The 20,372-nt window shown below is 59.6% G+C and overlaps 6 protein-coding genes across 6 annotated transcripts; all 6 read left to right on the top strand.

Moving 5' to 3' along the window:
- Positions 1 to 427: 427 nt before the first annotated feature.
- Positions 428 to 3,304, top strand: LPMP_290220 (protein transport protein Sec24A, putative; the record flags this gene model as incomplete). Its single annotated transcript, XM_010702614.1, has 1 exon — positions 428 to 3,304. One exon carries the CDS (start codon positions 428 to 430, stop codon positions 3,302 to 3,304), a length of 2,877 nt encoding a protein of 958 aa, XP_010700916.1.
- Positions 3,305 to 4,575: 1,271 nt separating this feature from the next.
- LPMP_290210 (hypothetical protein) lies at positions 4,576 to 5,385 on the top strand (the record flags this gene model as incomplete). Its single annotated transcript, XM_010702613.1, has 1 exon — positions 4,576 to 5,385. One exon carries the CDS (start codon positions 4,576 to 4,578, stop codon positions 5,383 to 5,385), a length of 810 nt encoding a protein of 269 aa, XP_010700915.1.
- A 1,210-nt stretch (positions 5,386 to 6,595) lies between these two features.
- Positions 6,596 to 11,371, top strand: LPMP_290200 (hypothetical protein; the record flags this gene model as incomplete). Its single annotated transcript, XM_010702612.1, has 1 exon — positions 6,596 to 11,371. The coding sequence occupies one exon, from the start codon at positions 6,596 to 6,598 to the stop codon at positions 11,369 to 11,371; it is 4,776 nt and encodes a 1,591-aa protein (XP_010700914.1).
- Positions 11,372 to 12,554: 1,183 nt separating this feature from the next.
- Positions 12,555 to 15,638, top strand: LPMP_290190 (hypothetical protein; the record flags this gene model as incomplete). Its single annotated transcript, XM_010702611.1, has 1 exon — positions 12,555 to 15,638. The coding sequence occupies one exon, from the start codon at positions 12,555 to 12,557 to the stop codon at positions 15,636 to 15,638; it is 3,084 nt and encodes a 1,027-aa protein (XP_010700913.1).
- A 1,102-nt stretch (positions 15,639 to 16,740) lies between these two features.
- Positions 16,741 to 18,351, top strand: LPMP_290180 (hypothetical protein; the record flags this gene model as incomplete). Its single annotated transcript, XM_010702610.1, has 1 exon — positions 16,741 to 18,351. The coding sequence occupies one exon, from the start codon at positions 16,741 to 16,743 to the stop codon at positions 18,349 to 18,351; it is 1,611 nt and encodes a 536-aa protein (XP_010700912.1).
- A 670-nt stretch (positions 18,352 to 19,021) lies between these two features.
- On the top strand, positions 19,022 to 19,435 carry LPMP_290170 (protein phosphatase inhibitor, putative; the record flags this gene model as incomplete). Its single annotated transcript, XM_010702609.1, has 1 exon — positions 19,022 to 19,435. The coding sequence occupies one exon, from the start codon at positions 19,022 to 19,024 to the stop codon at positions 19,433 to 19,435; it is 414 nt and encodes a 137-aa protein (XP_010700911.1).
- Positions 19,436 to 20,372: the final 937 nt, after the last annotated feature.

The raw sequence follows: 20,372 nt of genomic DNA, 5'->3' as shown, positions 1-20,372 counted from the left end.
CGAGTGGACTCGCAATACATGTGCCCGCGCTTGTCTTCTTGCTGGGAACCTTCTCTCCGAGTGCGTGTGGAACATCTTAGCTGCCGCAGTGTTTGCTCGGCTTTGTTTACCTTCGCAGTTGGCGAGTCTTCGCCGTGTGCATCTTCTTTGTTTTCCTCCACACTGACATCTCTTTCTCGTTGAGGCCTGCCGCCAGCACCGCCCCTCTTACATTACCTGCGAGCGCTTCGGACAAGCCTAGGCTCACCTATCAGCGCTTGTCAGCGACCGCTTCTCCCCCCTTCAACACCCACACCCACCCACACAGACAGACAGACAGACAGAGAGACACACACGTCGGCCTGTCACACGTACGCGCGGGACTATCCTTGGGGACGCGCACTGGAATATCCTAACCTACGTACACCTCCTCTCTTTGAGGGGAATTATGTACTCTGCCGGTGCCATGTATGCGGAGATCTACAACAACCCGGCAATAGCCGCGGCTGCCAAGCCGAAGGAGGAGTCAGTCCCTCCCCCAAACTTCCACCACACCTTTGAGGACCCCAACCGGTTTTACACGGACCCCACCCGGGGGTACAACCAACAGCCGCCGGTGCCACCGTCATCGCATCAGCCACAGCAGCAAGGCGCGCCTTCAGGATACCCTCCCACAGGGGGCAGTGGCTTCTACAATCCGCAGCCGACACAGCCCTCGTATGCGTCCCCATACAGCCAGGTGAGTCAGTATGTGGGCACACACGCCGCGCCGCCACCGCCGCCGCCGGGCTACTCTTTGTACACACTTCCTCATCAGCCCCAACAACAGCAGCAACTACTACCGCAGCAACAGTATGACAACTACACTCAGCCGTCTGCGCCGTATGGTCATCAACCACAGATGCATCAGCCGCCGCCGCAGCCATACGGCATGGCTGACTACCCGCAGCAAACGAACCTCGACTTCATCCGTGTGACTCAGGTGCATATGCGCAAGAACAGCAACAAGCCCGGGGGCCTCTACGACCACCCGAGTGTGCCGCGTATCATGCCACAGGACATCCAGGAGGACCTCCAGCAGCGTATGCCCGCCCCGGTGCACATCACGCCAGCCAACCGCATCTGCATTCGACCGACTATGGGCACTTTTCCCCAGACGCAGCAGCTAGCGGATTCCCTCAGTCTACCGCTTGGCGTCAACTTCCGCCCCTTTGCGGAGCCACGGCTGAATGAGGTGGACTTGTCAGAGAAAGGGAACACCATGATCCGCTGCAAGGCGTGCGGTGCCTACATCAACCCCTTCACCACCTTCACCGAGGTCAACGACGGTTCGCGGTGGCAGTGTATTCTGTGCAGGCACGTGAACGTGACGCCACGCGCCTACTTCAGCCATGTCGACCCGCAGACTGGCCAGCTTGAGGACATCATGAGCCGCCCGGAGCTGCTGCATTGCAGTGTCGACTTCTACGCGACGCCAGAGTTCCTGAAGCGTCCGCCGCGCCGCCCCGTCTTCCTACTGATGCTGGACTGCTCCTTCTCTGCTGTGGCCTCAGGTCTGCTGGAGGCGATGTGCCGCGGCGCCCTGGCGGCGCTGGACTCGATGAAGGATGACGACGCGCTGTATATGGGCATCATGGGTTACGACGGCACTGTTTACTTCTTCAACATACGCTCCACCCTGAGTGCACCGCGCATGATGGCGTCTCCAGACACGGTCAGAGATATCGCCAACGTGAATGACGACTTCAAGCTCGAAAAGGTTGAGCTTCCGTGCCCGGCAAGCGACTTGGTTGTGTCTGTAAAGGAGTCATACCATCTCCTCCGCATGGTGCTCGAGTCCATTCCACAAGTGTTCGCCTCCACTAAGGAGGCCGGCTGCGCATTTGGCCCCGCCTTAGCGGCAGCAGTGACGATGCTGGAAGCAAACGGAGGCAAGATTCTTGCCAGCATCACGAACATCCCTTCGGAGGGGGATGGCAAGTTAAAGCACCGCTTTGATGCGGCAAAGCTGTCGAACCAGCCGAAGGAGTACACGATGTGTTCAGCGGCCAACGACTGGTACAAGCAGCGTGCCCTGGCGTGCTCGAACACCGCCATCTCGGTCGACCTCTTTGTCGGTGCAAACAAGGACGTGGACTTGGCGACGATTGCCCCACTCGCACGCTTCACCTCTGGCTCTATCCACCGCGCGACCACCGTGACCATGAGCGGCATGGCAGACCAGGTGCAGCGGACCCTGCTGCGCTTCACCGCCTTTGACTGCACGCTGCGAGTGCGCGTGTCGAAGGGACTCATTGTGCCAAACTTCTACGGCCACTGCCACGTGCGGGTGCCAGATTTGCTGGTGTTGCCCATTGCCGACGAGGATTCGTCTTACTCGATCGAATTCAAGATGGGCCCCAACTACACCGCTAAGTTCGCGTACGTGCAGTTTGCCGTCGTCTACACAACGCGTTCACGGGAGCGCCGCATTCGCGTACATACAGTCCAGATCCCGGTGTCTTCCACCATCGGACCAGTCATCAACTCGATCAGTTCCCTCGGCATGACGTGCTTTCTCTCGAAGATGTGCGTTGACATGGCTGTCAATGGACCCTTCCCACAGGCACAGGAAAAGATAACCGAGAAGCTGACCACCGCGTGGAAGGTGGCACTGAAGCAAATTGAGGCTCAAGGAATGCAGCAGAACTCAGGTGTGCTGCTCATCCCAGAGAGCATGCGTTTTATTCCTCAACTGCTGTGCGGCTTCTTCCGATGCTCGGCCACTGGTATCGCGACGGTGCACCCGCTGCCGCCTGACGAGCGCGTCGCTTGCATGTCCTCTGTGATGTCGTGCCCCATCGAGTCGATGGTGCCGTGGTATGTGACGTGGACGTACCTTGTGTACTCACCGGAGGAGGACGTCAACCTGCTGCCGGCATCCATCTTCTCGTCCGAGCAGTGCGTGCACCGCGAGGGCGTGTACCTTATCAACGTCGGCGCCGTCATTGTCCTGTGGTTTGGCAAGCACGTTCACTCAGCCATCTGCCAGCTGTTTGGGGTAGATCCGGGTGAGATGACGCCAGAGCGGGTGGAGAAGCAGGGGCAGCTCAGGGCGTCGCCAGAGCAGCTGGAAGCTTTGCGACAACGTGTTGACGATCTCATCTGGGCTCATCGTCAAATCAACCGTAGCAGCTTTTCTGCTGTCGTGGAGGCGTGCGCGCAGGGCAACAGTACCTACGAGCCGTTGATGAAGCGCGGCATGGGGGAGGATAACACGCGCAACCTAGTCGCCTATGGCACCTACCTGCGCAAGGTATGGGAGGCTGTGAGCGTCGGTAAATAGACTCCCCGAAGCACACATCATCAACGAGGGGCAGCTAGGGCGCCAGCTGCAGAAGCTGAAGGTTGGCAGGATTGAAGCGTGGACAGTGTGTAGCCGTGCTGTCGGACGGCAGCTGCGGATGAGCAGTCGGTGGCGCAGTGTCGGGTGCTGGTCAACTCTGCCTGGTACGTTGGATGCGCCAACTTTTGTTTATTTGTTTGTTGCTTTTCCCTTTGGTGAGCGCGCAACGTGTCTGTGGAGCGCACCGTTGGACGGGTGGACATCGGGCACGTGCACAGGCATGGGCTTTTTTTTCGTCTCTCATATGGGTATGCTGCGCTTGGCGGCAGCTTTGCTGTTCGTGATATACATACCCACACACTCACCCCCACCTATGCCTCTTGTCCTTTTCTCTCTCTGCGCGTGTGCCTGTACCCTGGCTGGTGGGCGCCTGTTCAACTGCGAACGAGCCCACAGACGGACATACAGGCGCCCCCGCTCGCACCTCTGCACCGATGCATCTCGCCAGAGGCGGCAACTCTGTGACGGGCAGGTGAGGGGTGAACATAACGTTGCGACAACAAAACCGCACCGCCAAGTTTCGCGTGTGGCGCTCCTTCACTGTGAAGAGACGGGGGTGCCACCTCTCTCTGAGCGCTTATGCAGTCCTTTTGTGCACTAGCACGTGGCACCGGCACAGAGCCGCGGCGGAGTGGCACCTTCGATAGAGCCAGTCTCTTTCCCTGACGATGCCATTGTTGGTGGTGTGCGTACGCCTCGAGCAGGGCTGGCACACTTGTGCGTTTCTTCGTGATTTTCTTTACCAGCTACCCTTCACTCGTCGCCTCGTAGGGACGACGCGTGCGCGTATGGGTGACGTTGGGCTGATCGAAGAGGGCATCCTTTGATGGAGCACAGGCACGTGCGCGCGCGTGCTCCATCAATTGATGTGCTCACCTGTAGCGCCCACCGCCTGCCTGTCCACCTGTCGCCATGTCTTCTCTAACCGCCCCTTCCATCTCTCTACTCTGCTCCCCTCCCCCCTTCTCCCAACGGTGGTGCATGGTGCTCCTTCACCCGTGGTTGCCATGCGCGCACCCGTGCCTACGTGTGAACGCGGGAGGAACACGAAACAGCGAAAAGTAACTGCATTCGTGCTCGCGTGGCGTGCAAGGAGCCACGAACCCACCCGCACCAGCCCACTGCTGTTTATTGAGCACCCAAAAACCCAAACACGCGATAGCGAACGCCATCGGAGGGGCACACCCACGCGCTTGGAGAAAGGTGCGGAGATGGCCAGACAGCGACCTATGACTACGGCAGCCCTGCTACTGCTGCTGCTGCTGTTTTGTTTGCTGACAAGTGCGGTTTCAGTCAACGCATGGGGGAGCAGCGAGGACGCCAGGTCCATTGTGAGGCGTGACAAGGATGAGCAGATTCAGTTTTGGGAGCGAGAGGCGAACACCCTCCGACAGGGCGAAATGGCCAAAGCGTACAACAAACTGTACAAAGCGCAGGCGGCGTTGGAGTCTGCCCGTGCGAAGCAGGGATTCTTCTACACACGGCCACAGGACAAGGCGACTATCCGCTTGCTTGATGAGGATTACCGAAGAACGTTGGTGGAGGTTAATGTCCTTAAGGAGCAAGAGCGCCTCATCATGGCGAAACTGAAGCCACTCTACGGCGTCATTTCGCTGCACTTTGCGCAGGAGCAGAAACGTACCATCTCAGAGTCCATCAAGGCTGTGCAATCGCTCAGCTATGATAACGCGTGGTACTCCTCTCTCTTCAGCCTTGGCGAAGCGGAGAGCTTCTCCGACATTATCATGGGCTTCATTGGCAACTGGGTCCTCGGCTTCGTCATTCTCTACCCCTTCTCGGTCCTCTACTACGCGCTGTGGTCCGCTCCATTGAGCGTGTACGAGTACACCTCTGGCGTTGCGGACCTTGTCCCTGGCGTTGTTGCTTACGCTGTGTGTGTCGTGGTAATGTGCTTGCCTCTTATCGTTCTTGTTGTCACATTGTACTTGTTGATTCGGCACTACGGACCTCAAGTGCAGGCGGCTGCGCGACGGGCTCAGGCACACCGACATAATGACTGATGCGCGCGTTCGGCGAAGAGGAAGACGATGCGCCTGTCGGTCGACCAAGGAGAGAGGGAGTGCTGGGAGGGAGGGGGAGGGAGGGGAAGAGGGAAACAGAGCACCTCGGCGCTCGTGTGCAGTTGCCTGCTTCACACTTTTGTTTTCTCTTCTTCCCTTTATTACTCTTCAGCAGTAAAGTCTCTGTAGAGCGGTTGGCTGCTTGGGGGAGATGAGGAGGAGGGGTGAAGGGAGCAGGAGCACTACTCCTCTCAAGACTTCGGGGACTGGCGTGACGGTAGACTTGTTCGCTGCCTCCAATATTGCCGCTCCCTTTGGACTACGGTACATTCTCCTGCGCCCTTTTCTTCGCTTCCCCTCCGAAGCTACTGCTGCTACTCCCCCCCTCTCTCTCTCGGTATCTCTGCCTGACTGACTTCAACCAGCGTACGCGTCTTGTGAGTATGCTCTCCTCTGTCTGTCTTTCTGTCGCTCTCCTTTTATTGATGTGTTTCCGTGGTGGCTGTGGTTTCACGCATGAGTAGCGCATCCGCGTTTTGTGGAGGGCGCGTTTGCATTCACACTCTCTCCTCTCTCTCCTCTCTCAGTCAGAGAGACTCGAGCACAGACGGCGCGACACGGGCCTTACCTTACCCCTGTGCCGACGCCTCCATGGAGACAGGAGCCATTCGCGACACTGTTATGCCCGCGCACGTATGTGCATTGCGCCCTTGTCTCTTTACTGTCATGCTCTCCAGTTCATTTCCTCACGGGGATGGTGCTCGGTACCGCTGAGTAGATACTGCCCCCCCTCCCCTATTGGTGCCCAGGCAATACAGTGAGTTCTTCTGTGCACGTATTGTGTTTGGGTGATCTTGCCTCCCTCTCTCCACTCTCTTCTCTACCTCCGTCTGTTCCCCCCCCCCCCCCCCACCGGCTTAGCAGGCAGACCCAGAGTGGTATACATATCTTCCTCACTCCCCACTCTAGCCCACACATTTTCTCGCATAGAGCTGCTGGTGAGGCGAACGTGCGGGAGGAACGGTGTGGGGAGACTTGAGAAGGACTGCATATCACCCCTCCGGCTTTTCCTCACTTCCGCTGTCGGGCGCATCCTCGCCTCGCTTCTCCTAATTGTTGGGCAAAATATCGCACTGCATCTCCGCTTGTGTGTGCTTCGCCCATCTTTGATCTCGCGATCCACAAAGAGGGCTCGCACCAGGCGTGCGGCATGAGCACTGTCGCTACTGATGCTGGCAGTAGCAGCAGCGGCTGCGTCGACTGTAGCAGTCTCCGACATGTTACGCTAGAACTTCCCCCGGTGATGGAGAGCGTGCTGCGCCCTCATCAGGTGAATGCGTTGGAGTTTATTTGGAAGCGTCTTGTGCTGGACGGCGCGCTACGCCTGGCTGCTCGAACCTTCTCCTCCACGATTGAGCAGCGGACTCGACTCTATCAAGAGGTATTTGGCGTCATTCTGGCCCACTCGATGGGTCTTGGTAAGACGCTCACCTCCCTCTCCTTCGTGCTGCTCTTTCAGGCACAGGCGATGCTAATGGCAATGAAGCGCGATCGAGTGCGTCAGCATCAGCAACAGCAGTCAGAGCGCGCTTCAACAGCTGTAGTTACAGGCCTGGTGCCCAAAGGCGCTGCGTGCCCTGCACTCCGTGTGCTTGTTCTGTGTCCTCGCAGCTGCGTCTTACACTGGCAGGCGTCCATTTCGGAGTGGATCCAACCGCGGTATGCGGGGACCATGAGAGTCAACTCCTACGTACCCAGCGCGATGGGTATCTCCCTCAATGCAATGCACCGCAGCAGCGGCGGCCACTCGATTGAGGAGGTACTGCTTTCCTACTACCAGAAGGGGGGTCTGCTGCTGCTAGGCTACGAGGAGTACCAGCGCATTCTACAGTACGCGCAGGCGCAGTACCGGAGTAACCCCACCAGCACATGGCCCCGCGTGTGGTCGCTGCTGGATCGCCTGCGACTCCATCTTCCACTATTTCAGGAGGTGCGCCTACTGGACATCATCGAGACCGCCGACCTCGTCATCCTCGACGAGGCACATCGTCTACGCCGTAGCAGCTCGAACCTGGTAACAGCGTTGGCGCGGCACCTCCGCAACATCCAGCTGCGGCTGGCACTCACGGGCACCCCATTACAGAACCACCTCGAGGAGTACAACACGATGCAGTCCATCGTCACCGGTCGCGAGCTTGACACCCAGCTCTTTCACAAACATTTTATTGCGCCAATCGAGAGGGGGCAGTGCGTGGACTCCACGTACCCGCAGTTTCTCGAGATGCAGCGGTGCATCGCGTCATTGCGCAGGTACTTCGCCGACTCGGCGCACCACTGTGGGCCGGAAGTGCTGGCGGCCACTTTGCCACCGCGACGCGAGTTTCTCTTTTTCTTCAGACTCTCCGCAGCGCAGGAGGTGGCGTACAAGGCGATGCTGAAGCGTTTCCACACTCAGGTCGCTGCTGGAGAAAAGGGAGACTCAGTGCTGCGGCTGCACCACGTTGCGTCACACATATGCCTGCATCCCGCCCTGTCGGAGCTGGAGGCCTCGAGCAGCAGCACTGCCCTCGTCTCCGGTAAGGATGGCGAGGAGGACGGGGATGACGAGGATGAAGACGCGACGCCAGTGGTGTCCTCGACTCTGCCGGCAGCTGCCCTCTCCAACCTGGATGTCTCCGTGTCCCCGAAGCTGAGCTTTGCGTTCTACCTTACGCTACACATCGTGCGCGAGCAGCGCGAGAAGGTCGTCATCTTCTCGCAGTATTTGAGTCATCTGCGGCTGATGGCGCAGTTGTTGGCACGTGAGGGGATATCAGCACCATCCTTGACGGGGACCTCCTCCGACACAGAGCGGTGCCGCTGCATCGCTGAGCTGCAAAGCAACGACGCATGTCGTGTGTTATTATGCTCCGTCCGCGCGGGTGGTGTGGGCATCAAACTTACCGCGGCCAGTCACTGCATCCTTCTCGATGTGAGCTGGAACCCCACCGACGACGTGCAGGCCACGTATCGGTTGTATCGCTACGGGCAGTTGCGACCGGTGAACGTCTATCGACTGGCCACATGGGGCACGTCTGAGCATGTCGTCTTCGCCTACGCCTTGCAAAGGGCGTGGCTGCAGAAAAAAATTGCCGACATTACTGACCCGCGCCGCCAACAGCGCCATCAGACGCGCAGCTACTTCCGCTATCCATGCGCAGTTCCTCTACCAGAGGACGGCTCTGGAGTTACTACTGATGAGCAGGTGACTCTGCCACTGTCGCAGTCGTCGCTGAAGGAGACGCTGGCGAGTAATCGTCGGCTGGAGTACGCACTTGGGGTGTGCGAGACGCAATGCGCAGCCGCGGCTCACGTCCTACGCATGCACCCGGAAGAGAAGGGTTACCTCTACACTGTAATCCCGCAGTCGGTACTGCTGCTTCACAACGAGGATGACGTGATTCGCGAACGTGGGCGGCGCTTCGAGGATGCGGCCCAGAAGTCCCGCGCGTCTGTAGCGATTCCGCTGCAGGTGACCAGCGGAGGTGCTGCCAGCGCGCAATCGCGCGAGGACCTGAGCCTGCTGGACGCATGCGAGGCGGAGCTCGTGGACGCGGCGCGGCAGGCAGCTCATCTTGTGATCACGCACGTCTTGCAGACACGCGAGGAGGCAGTCAATGGCAGCGATGCAGCATCAGAGGTACACACAGTGGACCAGACTATGTGTCAGCGACTGCAGGCGCTTCTCACACCGGTGCTGGAGACACGGCCGCCCCCGCGGTTCCTGGCGGAGGTGCTACTGCTCTGCTACCAGGCGGGCGCAGCCGACGTGTTCCGCACGCTGCTGCAGAGCAGCGCGTACCTGAAGCTGCGCACATACCTCGCCAGTCGCGTTCCGGCTGCTGGGCGACGTCGGACACGAGACACGGCGTTGCCCAGTCGGAGTCCTCTCGAGGACGCACTGCTCTTCACCCCGGTCTCCCTGTTCAAGTCGATGTCATCGGTGGAGGCAACGTACGTGGCGACAGAGCTCGGCTGCGACCGTCCGTTTGTTGGCTTCTGCATGTTGCACGGCCTGCAGAGGCTGTGGTACGTGGATGGGCGCCTGGCACTAAGCGAGACTACTCTGGAAGCGTTGGCAGCGTTGCTGGGCATCATCCCCGGTAGAGTCGACGGCGACAGCGACAGCGAGGAGGTCGAGGAGGCGGTCGAGGGAGAGGACGGCGTACGTGTGCGCTCGAGGCGGGATGCTGACGGCGCGTTCGCAGAGACCGTCCCGGCGTTAGCGCAGTCTGTGCTGGCCGCCATGGCGAGCTGTCTCGAGGAGCAGTGGCCCCCTTACGAGGGCTTCACGCTACCGCCCCAGCACCTCCAACTGGAGCGCGAGGAAATGCGCATAGGGCGCGCCTACCGTGCAGCGTCGAGGGCGCACATGGAGGGCTTGCTGCCCCTTTCCCAAGTGTCGGATCTTCTTCGACTGCCCTCCTACCGGCAGGGGCAACACATGTACGGATGTGCGCGGTGCCGCAGTCCGCTGCTGCAGCGGCTCGACGCGACACACCTGGAGTGCCCGCGCTGCCACTACAACGCCGAGTTCGAGGTGCGTGCCGACCCCCGCATGCAACAGCAGACGGTGCTTTACCAGCTCTCCGTAGTGACCAACCTGCTCGACGCCTTTTCCATAACGAAGAGCTTCGCTGTGTCGTTCTCGCCGTCCGAGTGCGGCGATGTCAGTGCGGCCTTGCGGGAGGTGCATACGTCCCAGGCAGTATTTGAGTTCGTGCGCCGCACGATGGAGGAGGGGGTGCGAGCTTTCCTGAGCGAGTACCCACCACGGCTGGTGCGACTGCTCGGGCTGCAGCTTGGAACTGGCGGCGACGTCGAGGAATTACGTCGAGTTTTGCTGGCCAACGGACGACTCGCCTCCCACACGAACGTGCGGGAGCACTTGCGAGAGCGTCTCGCGCAGGCGTTCGCGGACTTTGTGCATCCCAGCACGCTCACGCAGTTTGTGGCCATGCCCCTCATGTTCCTCGTCACGGCGTTGCATTACCTCGCTCACTGCGAACGACTGTCCTACGCACACGAGCTTCTACTGGATGAGTGTCCGACGCCACGTCGCAAGCTTCTGCGCTTCGCCAGTGATGCCCTCGTCAAGGTGCTCTATGTGGAGCGGCTGTTGAAGCACTGCCGTCAGAAGCCCCTACCGTCCTCGTATGCCTCTTCGATATCGGTTGCTGCCTCTAGCGCGACGCTGGGGATGGGTACGGGTGCGCAGCAGGAGAACGTTGTGAGCAGCAATGGCGACGGCGCTGGCTCTCTGACCTCCCTTTTGATGGCCGCTTCCTCGTCGGCTGGGAGCCAAAGTCAGCCTTGCATTTCTACATCCTCATCGTCTTCCTTTCACAGCGACAGCAGCGGCGGCTCACGCAGCGACAATGCCGCCGGAGCACGGCGGTCGCACAAGGACCCACTGCTGCATGCGATGGACAGCAGTCGAAATGGCCACAGCGGTAGTGGTTCTCGCGCCACCTCTACCACCTCTTCTTCCTCGGCTCGCCCCAGCTCATCCAGCTCCTTCAACTCTGTCTACTCCGGCGATCGCGCCAGCTTCCCTGATGGAAGTGCGTCAGACGCGGAGGAGCGGGATGAGGCGATGCGGGGGCAGCAGGACACCGTGACGTGGTTGGAGGAGCTGGCGCGCAACACGCTGGAGCGGGCCGCTCCCACTGCGGAGGAGTTGGAGAGCGAGGCGGTGCAGCAGCAGCGGTCGGCCCAGTACTGGATTGCCTTTTGTGAAGTTTACGGCACCCACAGCGCTGAGACGCTCACCGTCTACATCGAGGACAAGGAGAGTGGCGCAAAGGTGTTGCCGCCGCCACCGCTGTCCTTTTGGATTTCGCAGGTTGCCCACACCACCATGGTTGGCCACTGCATGACGGACATGCTGGACATCTTCTTCAAGAAGGTGCTGGAGCTCTCGCAGCAGGTGCGTGTCATATCGTAGTGAGGCGGTGCGAGGGCGAGGCTGTGGGTGGTGAGGGGGCGGCGGCGGCCTCCACACTCTTTTAGGCGGGGGTGGGTGGGCGAATCGCGAGACAGAGCTGAGAGACAGGCGGGCGGTGCTTCCTCCTCGCACAGCGGTGACACACGTAAAGCCCAGGCACGGAGACTGACATCCCGTCGCGTAACGCCAAAGAGTAACAAACGCCCGGGCCACAAGGGGCGGCGAGTCAGGCGAGAGGGGTGAGAGAGCTGTGGCTGGGAGAGTGGGCAGTGAGGGGTATCAATGCCAGAATGTCCTGCTCGCACGCACAGCGCGTCGTGTGGGCAGAGCTCACATGGTCCGATACCTTAATACTACCGCTGTGTAAAACACGAGGTGACTGACTGCCCATGCCACTCCTCTCTACTGGCTTGTCGCACCTACCATGTTTCTCAAGGAGATGAGCATCGTCACGGCAGCAGGGTACGTGCGCTGCGCTACTGCTTAATCCACGATGTAATCGTCCCCCGGTTTATGATGCTTTATGCGCGTCTCTGTCGGGGATTCACCACCTGCCACGCGGCAAATTCCCCCTCCCCCCTCCCCTCGCTCTTGTCTCCATTCATGTTTCAATGACTTCCTCACTGAGTCTGAAACACTTTAGACGGCACTGCTGCGCACGCACACACTTGCAGAATTCATCGATGCCACGAGGACATTCAAAGTAGGACACTCATACGTCTCTGTACACACAAACGTGCCCTTGGAAAGTAACGCACCACCACGGGGCCTCTATACATACGGAGGCGAGACCTCAGTGGGCTGCACATACCGCCCTCTCCCTCTCTCTTCCTGCTACACTCCTCGCCGATCCTTTCCGCAGGCACAGGCAACGCTCTACATCGACTCACGAACAAACTTGCACAGAGCGAAAAGGACGAAAAGCGCTCAATTGAAGGTGTATAGGGAGCTGCTACGATCACGGTGGTTCTGGTGGAGGCAGAGGCATTCGATCGTGCAGCGTCTCCTCTCGGCACTGCGTCTGAGAGCAGGCGGTCCACTCCTTCTCTCTCGCAGCGTCGCAGTGGGCACTTTAGAGGCAATTGAGTTCACGATTTCCTCTGCTCTCTTTTTTGGGCGTGCTGCGCAGGCACCAGGCGTAGCGATTGGGTGCCTGGGCGACTGAACTGCGCACATTGCCCCAATGGACCGCTACGAGGACTCCTTTGAAAGCGCCACCACTGCGACAGACGTGGAAGACGGCACCACGTCGGTGCGCACCCGTTCCACGACAGTCACTTCAGGCGGGTCTGTCGATGCTAACAACGAAAGCGGCGTTGACAGCTCAGGCGATGCCATCTCGGATGGCAAGGGAAGGAGCAACGAACTGACTTCGGTCTCTGCCGCAGGGTTCTCACCGATGCCAAGTTATCCGGTGCCACCCTTGCCTGCGGCTCCAGTTCCGGTACCGGTGCCTGTGCTGTCACTCATCCCTTCACCGGCATCGCCGCTGAATGGCGACAGTGTGGACGGCTTGCGCGCGTCGTTCACTTCGCCTCCTGACAACGCGGTGGTTTCTGAGCAGCCGCGTGAATTTGGTCAATGCATGACAGGCGGAGAAGCAGAGGGTGGGAGACGGGACCCGAGTCTGACTGACAGCGCCAGAATTGAACCCTCTACCGTGTACGATGCCTCGGGAGTTTCTCGCAGCGAATTTGCAGGGACCGCCAGCGATGACGCCGATCACGGTCATCAAGGGCCGAAGGGCGTTGGCTTCGAGACTCTTTCCCGGTACGTGGCCTTTCGTTCCAGAGGCAGTGACGGCACGACGGGACCGACGTCGGAGCGGCGGAGCTCCGTCATCGAGACGGCAATGTCAGCTTCCTCAGCCCTGCTGGGCGGGATGCTCACCGCGAAGCGAGTGGCAGAGGGCCATGGTCTGAGGGAGAGCGACGAGAGGTGGTCCACTGCCGACTCAACAACTTCCCAGCCAACATTGGCGCAGCCGGCCGAGTTGCCACAGAAAGTCTCCCCGGAGTCGAAGGCGGCCTCCATGACTGCGAGCAGCGTCTTCAGCACTCTTTCCCAGCATCTACAGCGACAGAAGCCGTCTCGACAGCGGTCACAGCCGGCCTTTTTGTCAGCACCAGCGACTCCCTCTGCGGCAGTGACCTCTTCGGTACCAATGCCTGCAGCCACCATTCCCGAAACGTCGTACGCCTCCACTGAAGGACCAATGGCGGCACCCGTCCCACTCCTAACCCGCCAGCTGCTAAGCCCCTCACAACACCCCGCTCTAGCCGTGTCGACATCGACACCGCAAGACTGCGCTTCTCTCCCTCTCCCAGCACTGCCGCCACCGGGATGGTCCTCCAAGATCGCCACCAACAACTCCACCACCACCACCACAGAGACTCAACAGGGGTGGATGATCGGTGACGTGCAGTACCTCCCCAGCTCGACAGATAAGGCGGCGGTCCAGCAGATACCACCGCTTCCTTCGCCATACGAGCATCATCGGCACCCTACGGAGCAGATGCGCACATCGGAGCTCCGCGAGGCATCGGAGGCGGTGGAAAGGCTAGTGAAGGCGTTCGCAATGTTGAAGGGATACAGCCGCCTTGAAGGAGCGCAAATCAGAAGTCGCACCCTCGCTGATGGCGTGCGGACCCCGGTGGAAACGGCAACCACTGTTGTCGCCTCTGCTCATCGGCTCGGGAGTGTTTCCACTGTGCAGGTGCGTGACGCTGTCCGCCCGCGTGGACCCCGCGTCTTTGTACCTGAAGTGGCGTCGGCGGCCATTCGTGCCTCCAACTCAGCCGTCGCGGCTTCACCGCAGCGAGTGTCTGCCCCTCCCCAAGAGGAGAGGGAGAGCGTGGCCGAAGGGGTCGTGCTGGACTGTGTACTTGAACTCTTACAGGAGCATACAGGTCGCACCGCGTCCTCCTCCGTGGGTGAGCACAAGGGGGAGGGGGCCAAGAGGACAAGGCAGCCAACGACATCGTCGTGGCAGGGGGCGAGACCTCACTACGAGGTGGTGACGGCTGACGCTTTCGTGTACGGAGGCGGCGCGATGGGCCACGGGCGAGCTTCGCACTTTGCGGCTGGCACCACGTCTGCGGCTCCGCCGTCCCATGTGTACTTTAACCCATCATCAGCTTTTCTGGGGGGGCTTGGTCGAAGTGGTGCCCCTTTGTTCGACCCCCGAGATCGGCAGAGCGCTGTCGACCTCTACAATGCCGTGCGTGAGGCGCTCGATAAATATGTACTGCGCCGCGTGGTGATGGGCGCAGGGAGCGCAGAGGAGCCCCAGTCGCGCGCCTCTCGCCCCCGCATGCTCCCCATCACTGCCACATTTGCGTGGGTATTACTACTGGACATGGTGAGTCTCTGCGAGGAGATAGCCCGTGTTGCCTACGACGCAGCGCCGTGCACCCCGAGCGCTGTGTATCCTGTGCTCGCACAGTTCAGGGGGGACGCGGCGTGCGAGGAGGTTGTCAAGGCGGCGATGCACTGCTTACCCTTTGAGGCACTCAACACTAGCGATGGTGACTCCTCCACACCAGGGGATGGTGGCTGCATCTTCCGCATGGCCTGCTGGGTGACTCAGCAACAGCTATGGACCATCGCTGACGCTTTGGCCGATACGATTCGCGAGGACGCGGTGAGACGCGCCAGGGAACAGCAGTACTCTCCGTTTACCGCGATCCCAGCGACCGAGGTCGATCCTCGTGTGCTGGTCCCTCCCAACACTCCACTGCTTACTCTGCAGCCACTGCCGAGCCGGAGGGGTGGCGGTGCCGTGCCGATGGTGGGCGATGCGGTGGAGGCGTCGGCCACTGCCGCGTCGTACTCACGAGTGCGTCGAGGCGGCAGAGGAGAGGGAACAGGGCCTGGTCGTAGAAGCGCCGACAACGAACTCTTCGAGGTGCCTACCACTGCATTGCAAAAGGTCGCCTACCATATTTCTGTTCTCACCACAGATCTGCTCTCTGACATGAGCACCGCGAGTCATCGAGCACTCTCGGCCTTGACTGCTGAGGAGTACCCCGACGTTGCCGCTGCAGTCGCCGAAACCCTGAGCGAGCTGCTTCAAGACGAGTCCATCAAAGCGGCTGTGCAACGGCGAGCTGCAGAGAAGGTGAATAAGGCACAAATGGCGCGTGCTAATTTCGCTGGAGCTACGCGTCAACGCAAGGAGCAAGCCATCATTGAAAAGGCGGAGAGAGAGGCAGAGGAGGTTGTGCGGCACATTCTGCAAGAGGTGAGGACACAGGGGGTTGCCTAGTTGCGTCCACACAACTGAAGCACGAGATTTCATCACTCAAGTGTTTCCCTCTCCATGACATTGCGGGGTTCATGTCAATCACCTCTCTCTCGCTACACCCCAACTTGCTCTCCATCTCTCCGTGAGTGTGGGGCTGACAAACTGGTCGGTTAACTTGCTCTCCTCAACTGTTCTTTCTCGGGGGCAACGGTAAACACAACTGCCGTGTTTCATCGTTCGCCTCCACACCCACCTGATGAGTCGCACGCACGCTTCCGTTTACCAACTCCTGCTGCGGGAAGCCTGGCAGGAGAGGAGGGAGGGAGGCGAGGGGGTGGTGGAGTGAATGCGCAGCAGAGGTGGCAGTAAACAACGGCTGTGTACGAAGCGAAAAGAAACTGAAGGGCAACGTGACCGTGGAAATGACTTCAAGGAATGCGGCAAGGAGTCTCCACTGCACTCGGTGCGCCTGAGCGTTTCGTCTCCCCACCCCTCTCTTTCCTTCCCAGGCGTCTCTCTTTTTCGTTTCTGCAGTCGTCTCCTCCGCCTCACCGTCTCTCGCAGCGCACGTCTCTGCGGTGCGACGTCCCTCCGTCCGCCTTCACACACCAACAAAGACGTGCGCTCTGGTTGACCAAACAAAAACCCCATCGACGCACATTTTTGCCCTGCTTCTCCGCCTCTACTCCCCCTCCCTCCCCAAGCGTTGCTCGTACTGTGGTGAGGGGGTGTGCGCACATGGGAGGGCGCGTGTGCTCGTGTGTGCGTCTTTAGAGGGGGGGGGGGCATTGGCACCGACTGCGTGCGCCTCTGCTCCGTCCATGTAGAGCTTTTCTGTCCTCCTTTCCCCCCTCTGCGCTGTGTGCGCACCCCCTTCTCCATTTCGCCTCTCCCCCAGTCGCTTTTTTTTCCTGCTCCGTACGCGGCCGTGGTGACAAGTCCAAACGAGACGCAGCACCCCCCACCCCCACCCGAGCATACTCTGATCGGCGGCCACGTATTCCACCCCGACTACGCTACCGTCCGCACCAAGAACAAAGGGTAAGTGCAGGCAGGAGCACCGTCTGTCTGACTTCTCCACTTGCTTTTTTCTCCCTCGCATCGGTCTTCAAGGGTGGGAAGGATGAGTGGTTCAGCCGGTGCACAGTGCGGCCGGGCGCCATTTCTCCCACGTGACGGCAGTGGGAGCAGCTTCAGCTCGCTTTCTTACTCTTATGACTCATCTCGATCACTGTCCCGGTCATACTCCTACTCGTCGTCGACCTCCTCAAGTTCATCTGACGAGCACCCACGCCGCGGCCAACGTCGTCTTCGCAGTCGCTCGCCGTCTGAGGACGCAGCTCACAAGCAGCCACGCAGCGACGCGGTGCTGTCGGATGATCTCTCTTTTGCATCTGGTCACTCAGTTCCGCCGTCTTACCACCACTCTCCATCCTTCATAGCACCAGTGCTTCCACCGGTGCTCAGTGACATCGTGCTGCCTGAAACGCCGGACGCTCAGCTCTGCAGTGTCCTAGGCGCCCCAGACACCCCCAGCGAGGACTGGCCGTGTGGTGTGTGCAGCAACATCAACTCCAAGCAGCGGACTTCGTGCTTCCGGTGCGGCTGTCACTACGCGGAGAGTCTCCTGGCAATGCCAGGCTACGAGGTGTCGCTGACCCACTTGCCCGCTAGCTGCACCCCGGCAATGGTGGAGGAGGCGGTGCAACGGGTGGCTCCAAACTGCTCTTTGAATTATGTTGGCACTGACGTTGAGAAGGGCATCACGTACGTTCAGTTTTCTTCCGTTGAGGAGGCGACAAAGTGTCTGGTGCAGAGTCACTGCGAGCTACAGCTGCGCGGCGGGGACGACGAAGAAGGCGTCAGCGTGCGCACGCGGCTGAGCTTCTCCCTGGGTCCGCATCCTTTCCACGAACGCAGAGAGACGGAGGAGCAGGTGGCACGGGCGATGGCGCAGGCTGCAGCGGAGAAGCAGGAGGCAGCGCTGCAGAAGGCGGGTGTGCCGCGGTTTTTGTGGCCTCACACGTGGCGCCAGCCGCCAGCCTTTCCCTCCGCCGAGAAGCACAAGGCGTTTCTCAGCACCATGTCTGCCCACTGGGAGTACCTCTCCGAGGAGCAAAAGCGCTACTACGATGCTGAGGTGAAGAAGGCGCTGCTTCGGACGGCTGCACCGACGGAGTCAGTAAACAAGAAGAACGGCACGTCTGTGCCACCCCTTGCGAAGGCTGGTACCGCGGCAGACGTCGCAGCCCCCCTCTCTGCCGAGTTGTCGTCAGCTTCCTCTTCACCTAGCACATCTGCTGCGGCGAGAGAGGCCGGTAAAACGTTGCATGCGCTGGACGGCCTCAAGAAGCGACTGGCGGAGCGGAAGAGCGCCATGAAAAAAGTTGACGGCGCTGATGGGACCAAAGCGGTGACGGGAGGCGGAATGACAGGGCAAGCGGGTGCTCTGACCGCATGTCACGGGAGAGATTCCACCAAGAGTGGCGGTGGTGGTGCGGCTGGTCTTCCCTCTTCGCTGCGGAGGGGTAGCGGCGACTTTCCCGCGACGCCATCGCAGGTGCCGGCGGAGGCGCTCTTGTGGGATGGCTTTCCGGTACCGCTTCAGTACAGCAGCCTTGGTAAAGTGCCGCGTTCCATTGAATTGCCTTGTGTGCCCATCTCGGTGTGCGAGCGGCTGCTGCCACCGGCCCTGCTGCATGTGGCACGCATGCAGTTCAAGCAGGCTCGCTAGCGGCGGGTCGAGTCTTCGCTGTCTCTCTGTTCGAGTTGGTCTGTGCTGGCGAGGACCGCACCTGGGGCTCGTTGATGTTACTTTGGTAGGCGTGTGCCCTTTTTGACAGTGAGATGCAAATATCAAATCGCACAAGTGACGGTACAAGTGGCAAGGGGTAGAGGGAGGAGGTTAGTTGAGTATCACTCACCCAACCTGACTCCACTCGCGCATGTACCAGAACGTGGGCTGCAGTCATGCTAGTGATCTGTGCTCCTCAATCAGCACTCGGTGCGAGTGTGCAGCGCTGCTCTCTCCGTGTACGTGGACGCGGGTATCGCTTGCCTGTGTACGCCGGCATGTGCACCTCACATGGCCGAACGCATTGATCCGCTTCTGCTGTCCACTCTCCACTACGATTGAATCCTCCTGCCCTATTCCTTCTTTCCTCTCGTCATCCCTGTGTACATACCCGTAGCGGTGCGACATCGACGCCTCGCCTAAAGATTGCTGAGCTCCTTATGGTGTGTTGTCCTCCTGTTCTCGCCTTCGCTTCTCTCCCTTTCTCCTCCCTCGAAAGGACGTTTCACTGCTGCGGGACGCACTTCCACTCTCCAGTCCTCCGAGAGTTCTTCATCTCCCATTCACACGTTCGGTTGCAAAACTCGTACAGCGCCTTGTACACTTATTGATGTCTCGCTCAAAGCACGTCGAGTGGGATGAGCAGAACCTGGAGGAGAATGCCGAGTACCAGCGCCAGCACCCCGTGACAATGCACATCACGGAGCCCAAGACGCCGTTCTCGTACGCTGATGGCAATGACTTGGAGGCCGAGGAAGAGGCCTTGCTCAAATGGGACCCTGCTGTGAACGCCAAGGTAAAGGAGATCAAGGAGCAGGTGACTGGGGACTTTTCTGATCGACCAATAGCTCCGACGACGAAGGCTGGGCGACCAATGCTGGCGGAGGGCACTGTAACCGGCGAACTAGCTAAACAGCAACATCAAAAGGAATTTCGCAAGATGCGCAAGGCCGTGTACGCGGATGAAGGGGCCATGTTCAAGAAGGCCCTGACTCAGAATGGTAAGGACGAGGATGACGAGTAGATGACCCGACGCCGTTCTCCTTCTTTTGGTGAGTGTGCCCTACACTGGTGGCTTGCGCTCGTACCTCTTCCTTCCGTGGACGGTGCACTTCACTATAGCTGCATATGGAGAGGAAGCGGGTGGGCGAGGACGAGAGTCAGAAATGGGTAGACCGAAGGGGTCAGGGATTACAACGACGATGACGCGAGAGTGTCAAGAAGAGTTCGCCTCTCTTTTTTGCAGCTGCGGTGTGTGTTCGCTGTAGAGGCAGCGCGCCTCAGCTGTCTCCGATGGGCAACATTGCCAAAGAGACTCGGCGCCGCTTCTTCTTGGTTTGCGGGAGTGCGTTTGTTGTTCCGCGGTCTCACCCCTCCTCAGCCCCTTCTACCGTCTTTGCAGAGTCTTCCCTGGCTGTCTTTAGACGTGCTGCTCGTTTTCACTCCCATCTCCCCTTCCGCCTCTTTTGGTCCTCTTTCCCCCTTGGGAGCTTTACACTCACCCCATGTGGCGCATTGCCGCATCCTCCTGCGCCCCTTGCTCGTGCTTCACATGTGTCTCTCTCTTCCCCGTCTTAGTTGATACTTGAGCTGACCAGTATATGACTGATTGTATTCCCATACAGAACGCGTCCGTGCCGCTACAGCTAGGCGGATGCGTCTCCTCTTCACTGTCTACCTCTTTTCGCTATTTCCTCGTTACTGCCCCAGTCTGGCTCATCAAGTGATGGATTCAGGTACTGTTCTGCTACCACTTCCCCTTGTACTGCCTCGCCCTACTCTTCTTATTCCTCTGTCTAACCATGTGTGACGAACAGGTGTAGGAGGAGCACAGCAAACGAGAAGGGGAAGGCAACACAACACTGCCTACCTCTTGGCAAAGGCTCGCCATAGGAGGCGACCGGCATTCCTCATCGCGGTTGCTCCTTTAGCCTTAAGTCTCTCTGCGTGTGTGCTGACGT

The sequence above is a fragment of the Leishmania panamensis genome, assembly GCF_000755165.1.
Source record: "Leishmania panamensis strain MHOM/PA/94/PSC-1 chromosome 29 sequence".
NCBI lineage: Eukaryota > Euglenozoa > Kinetoplastea > Trypanosomatida > Trypanosomatidae > Leishmania > Leishmania panamensis.
This window is presented reverse-complemented; position numbering and strand designations above follow the sequence as displayed.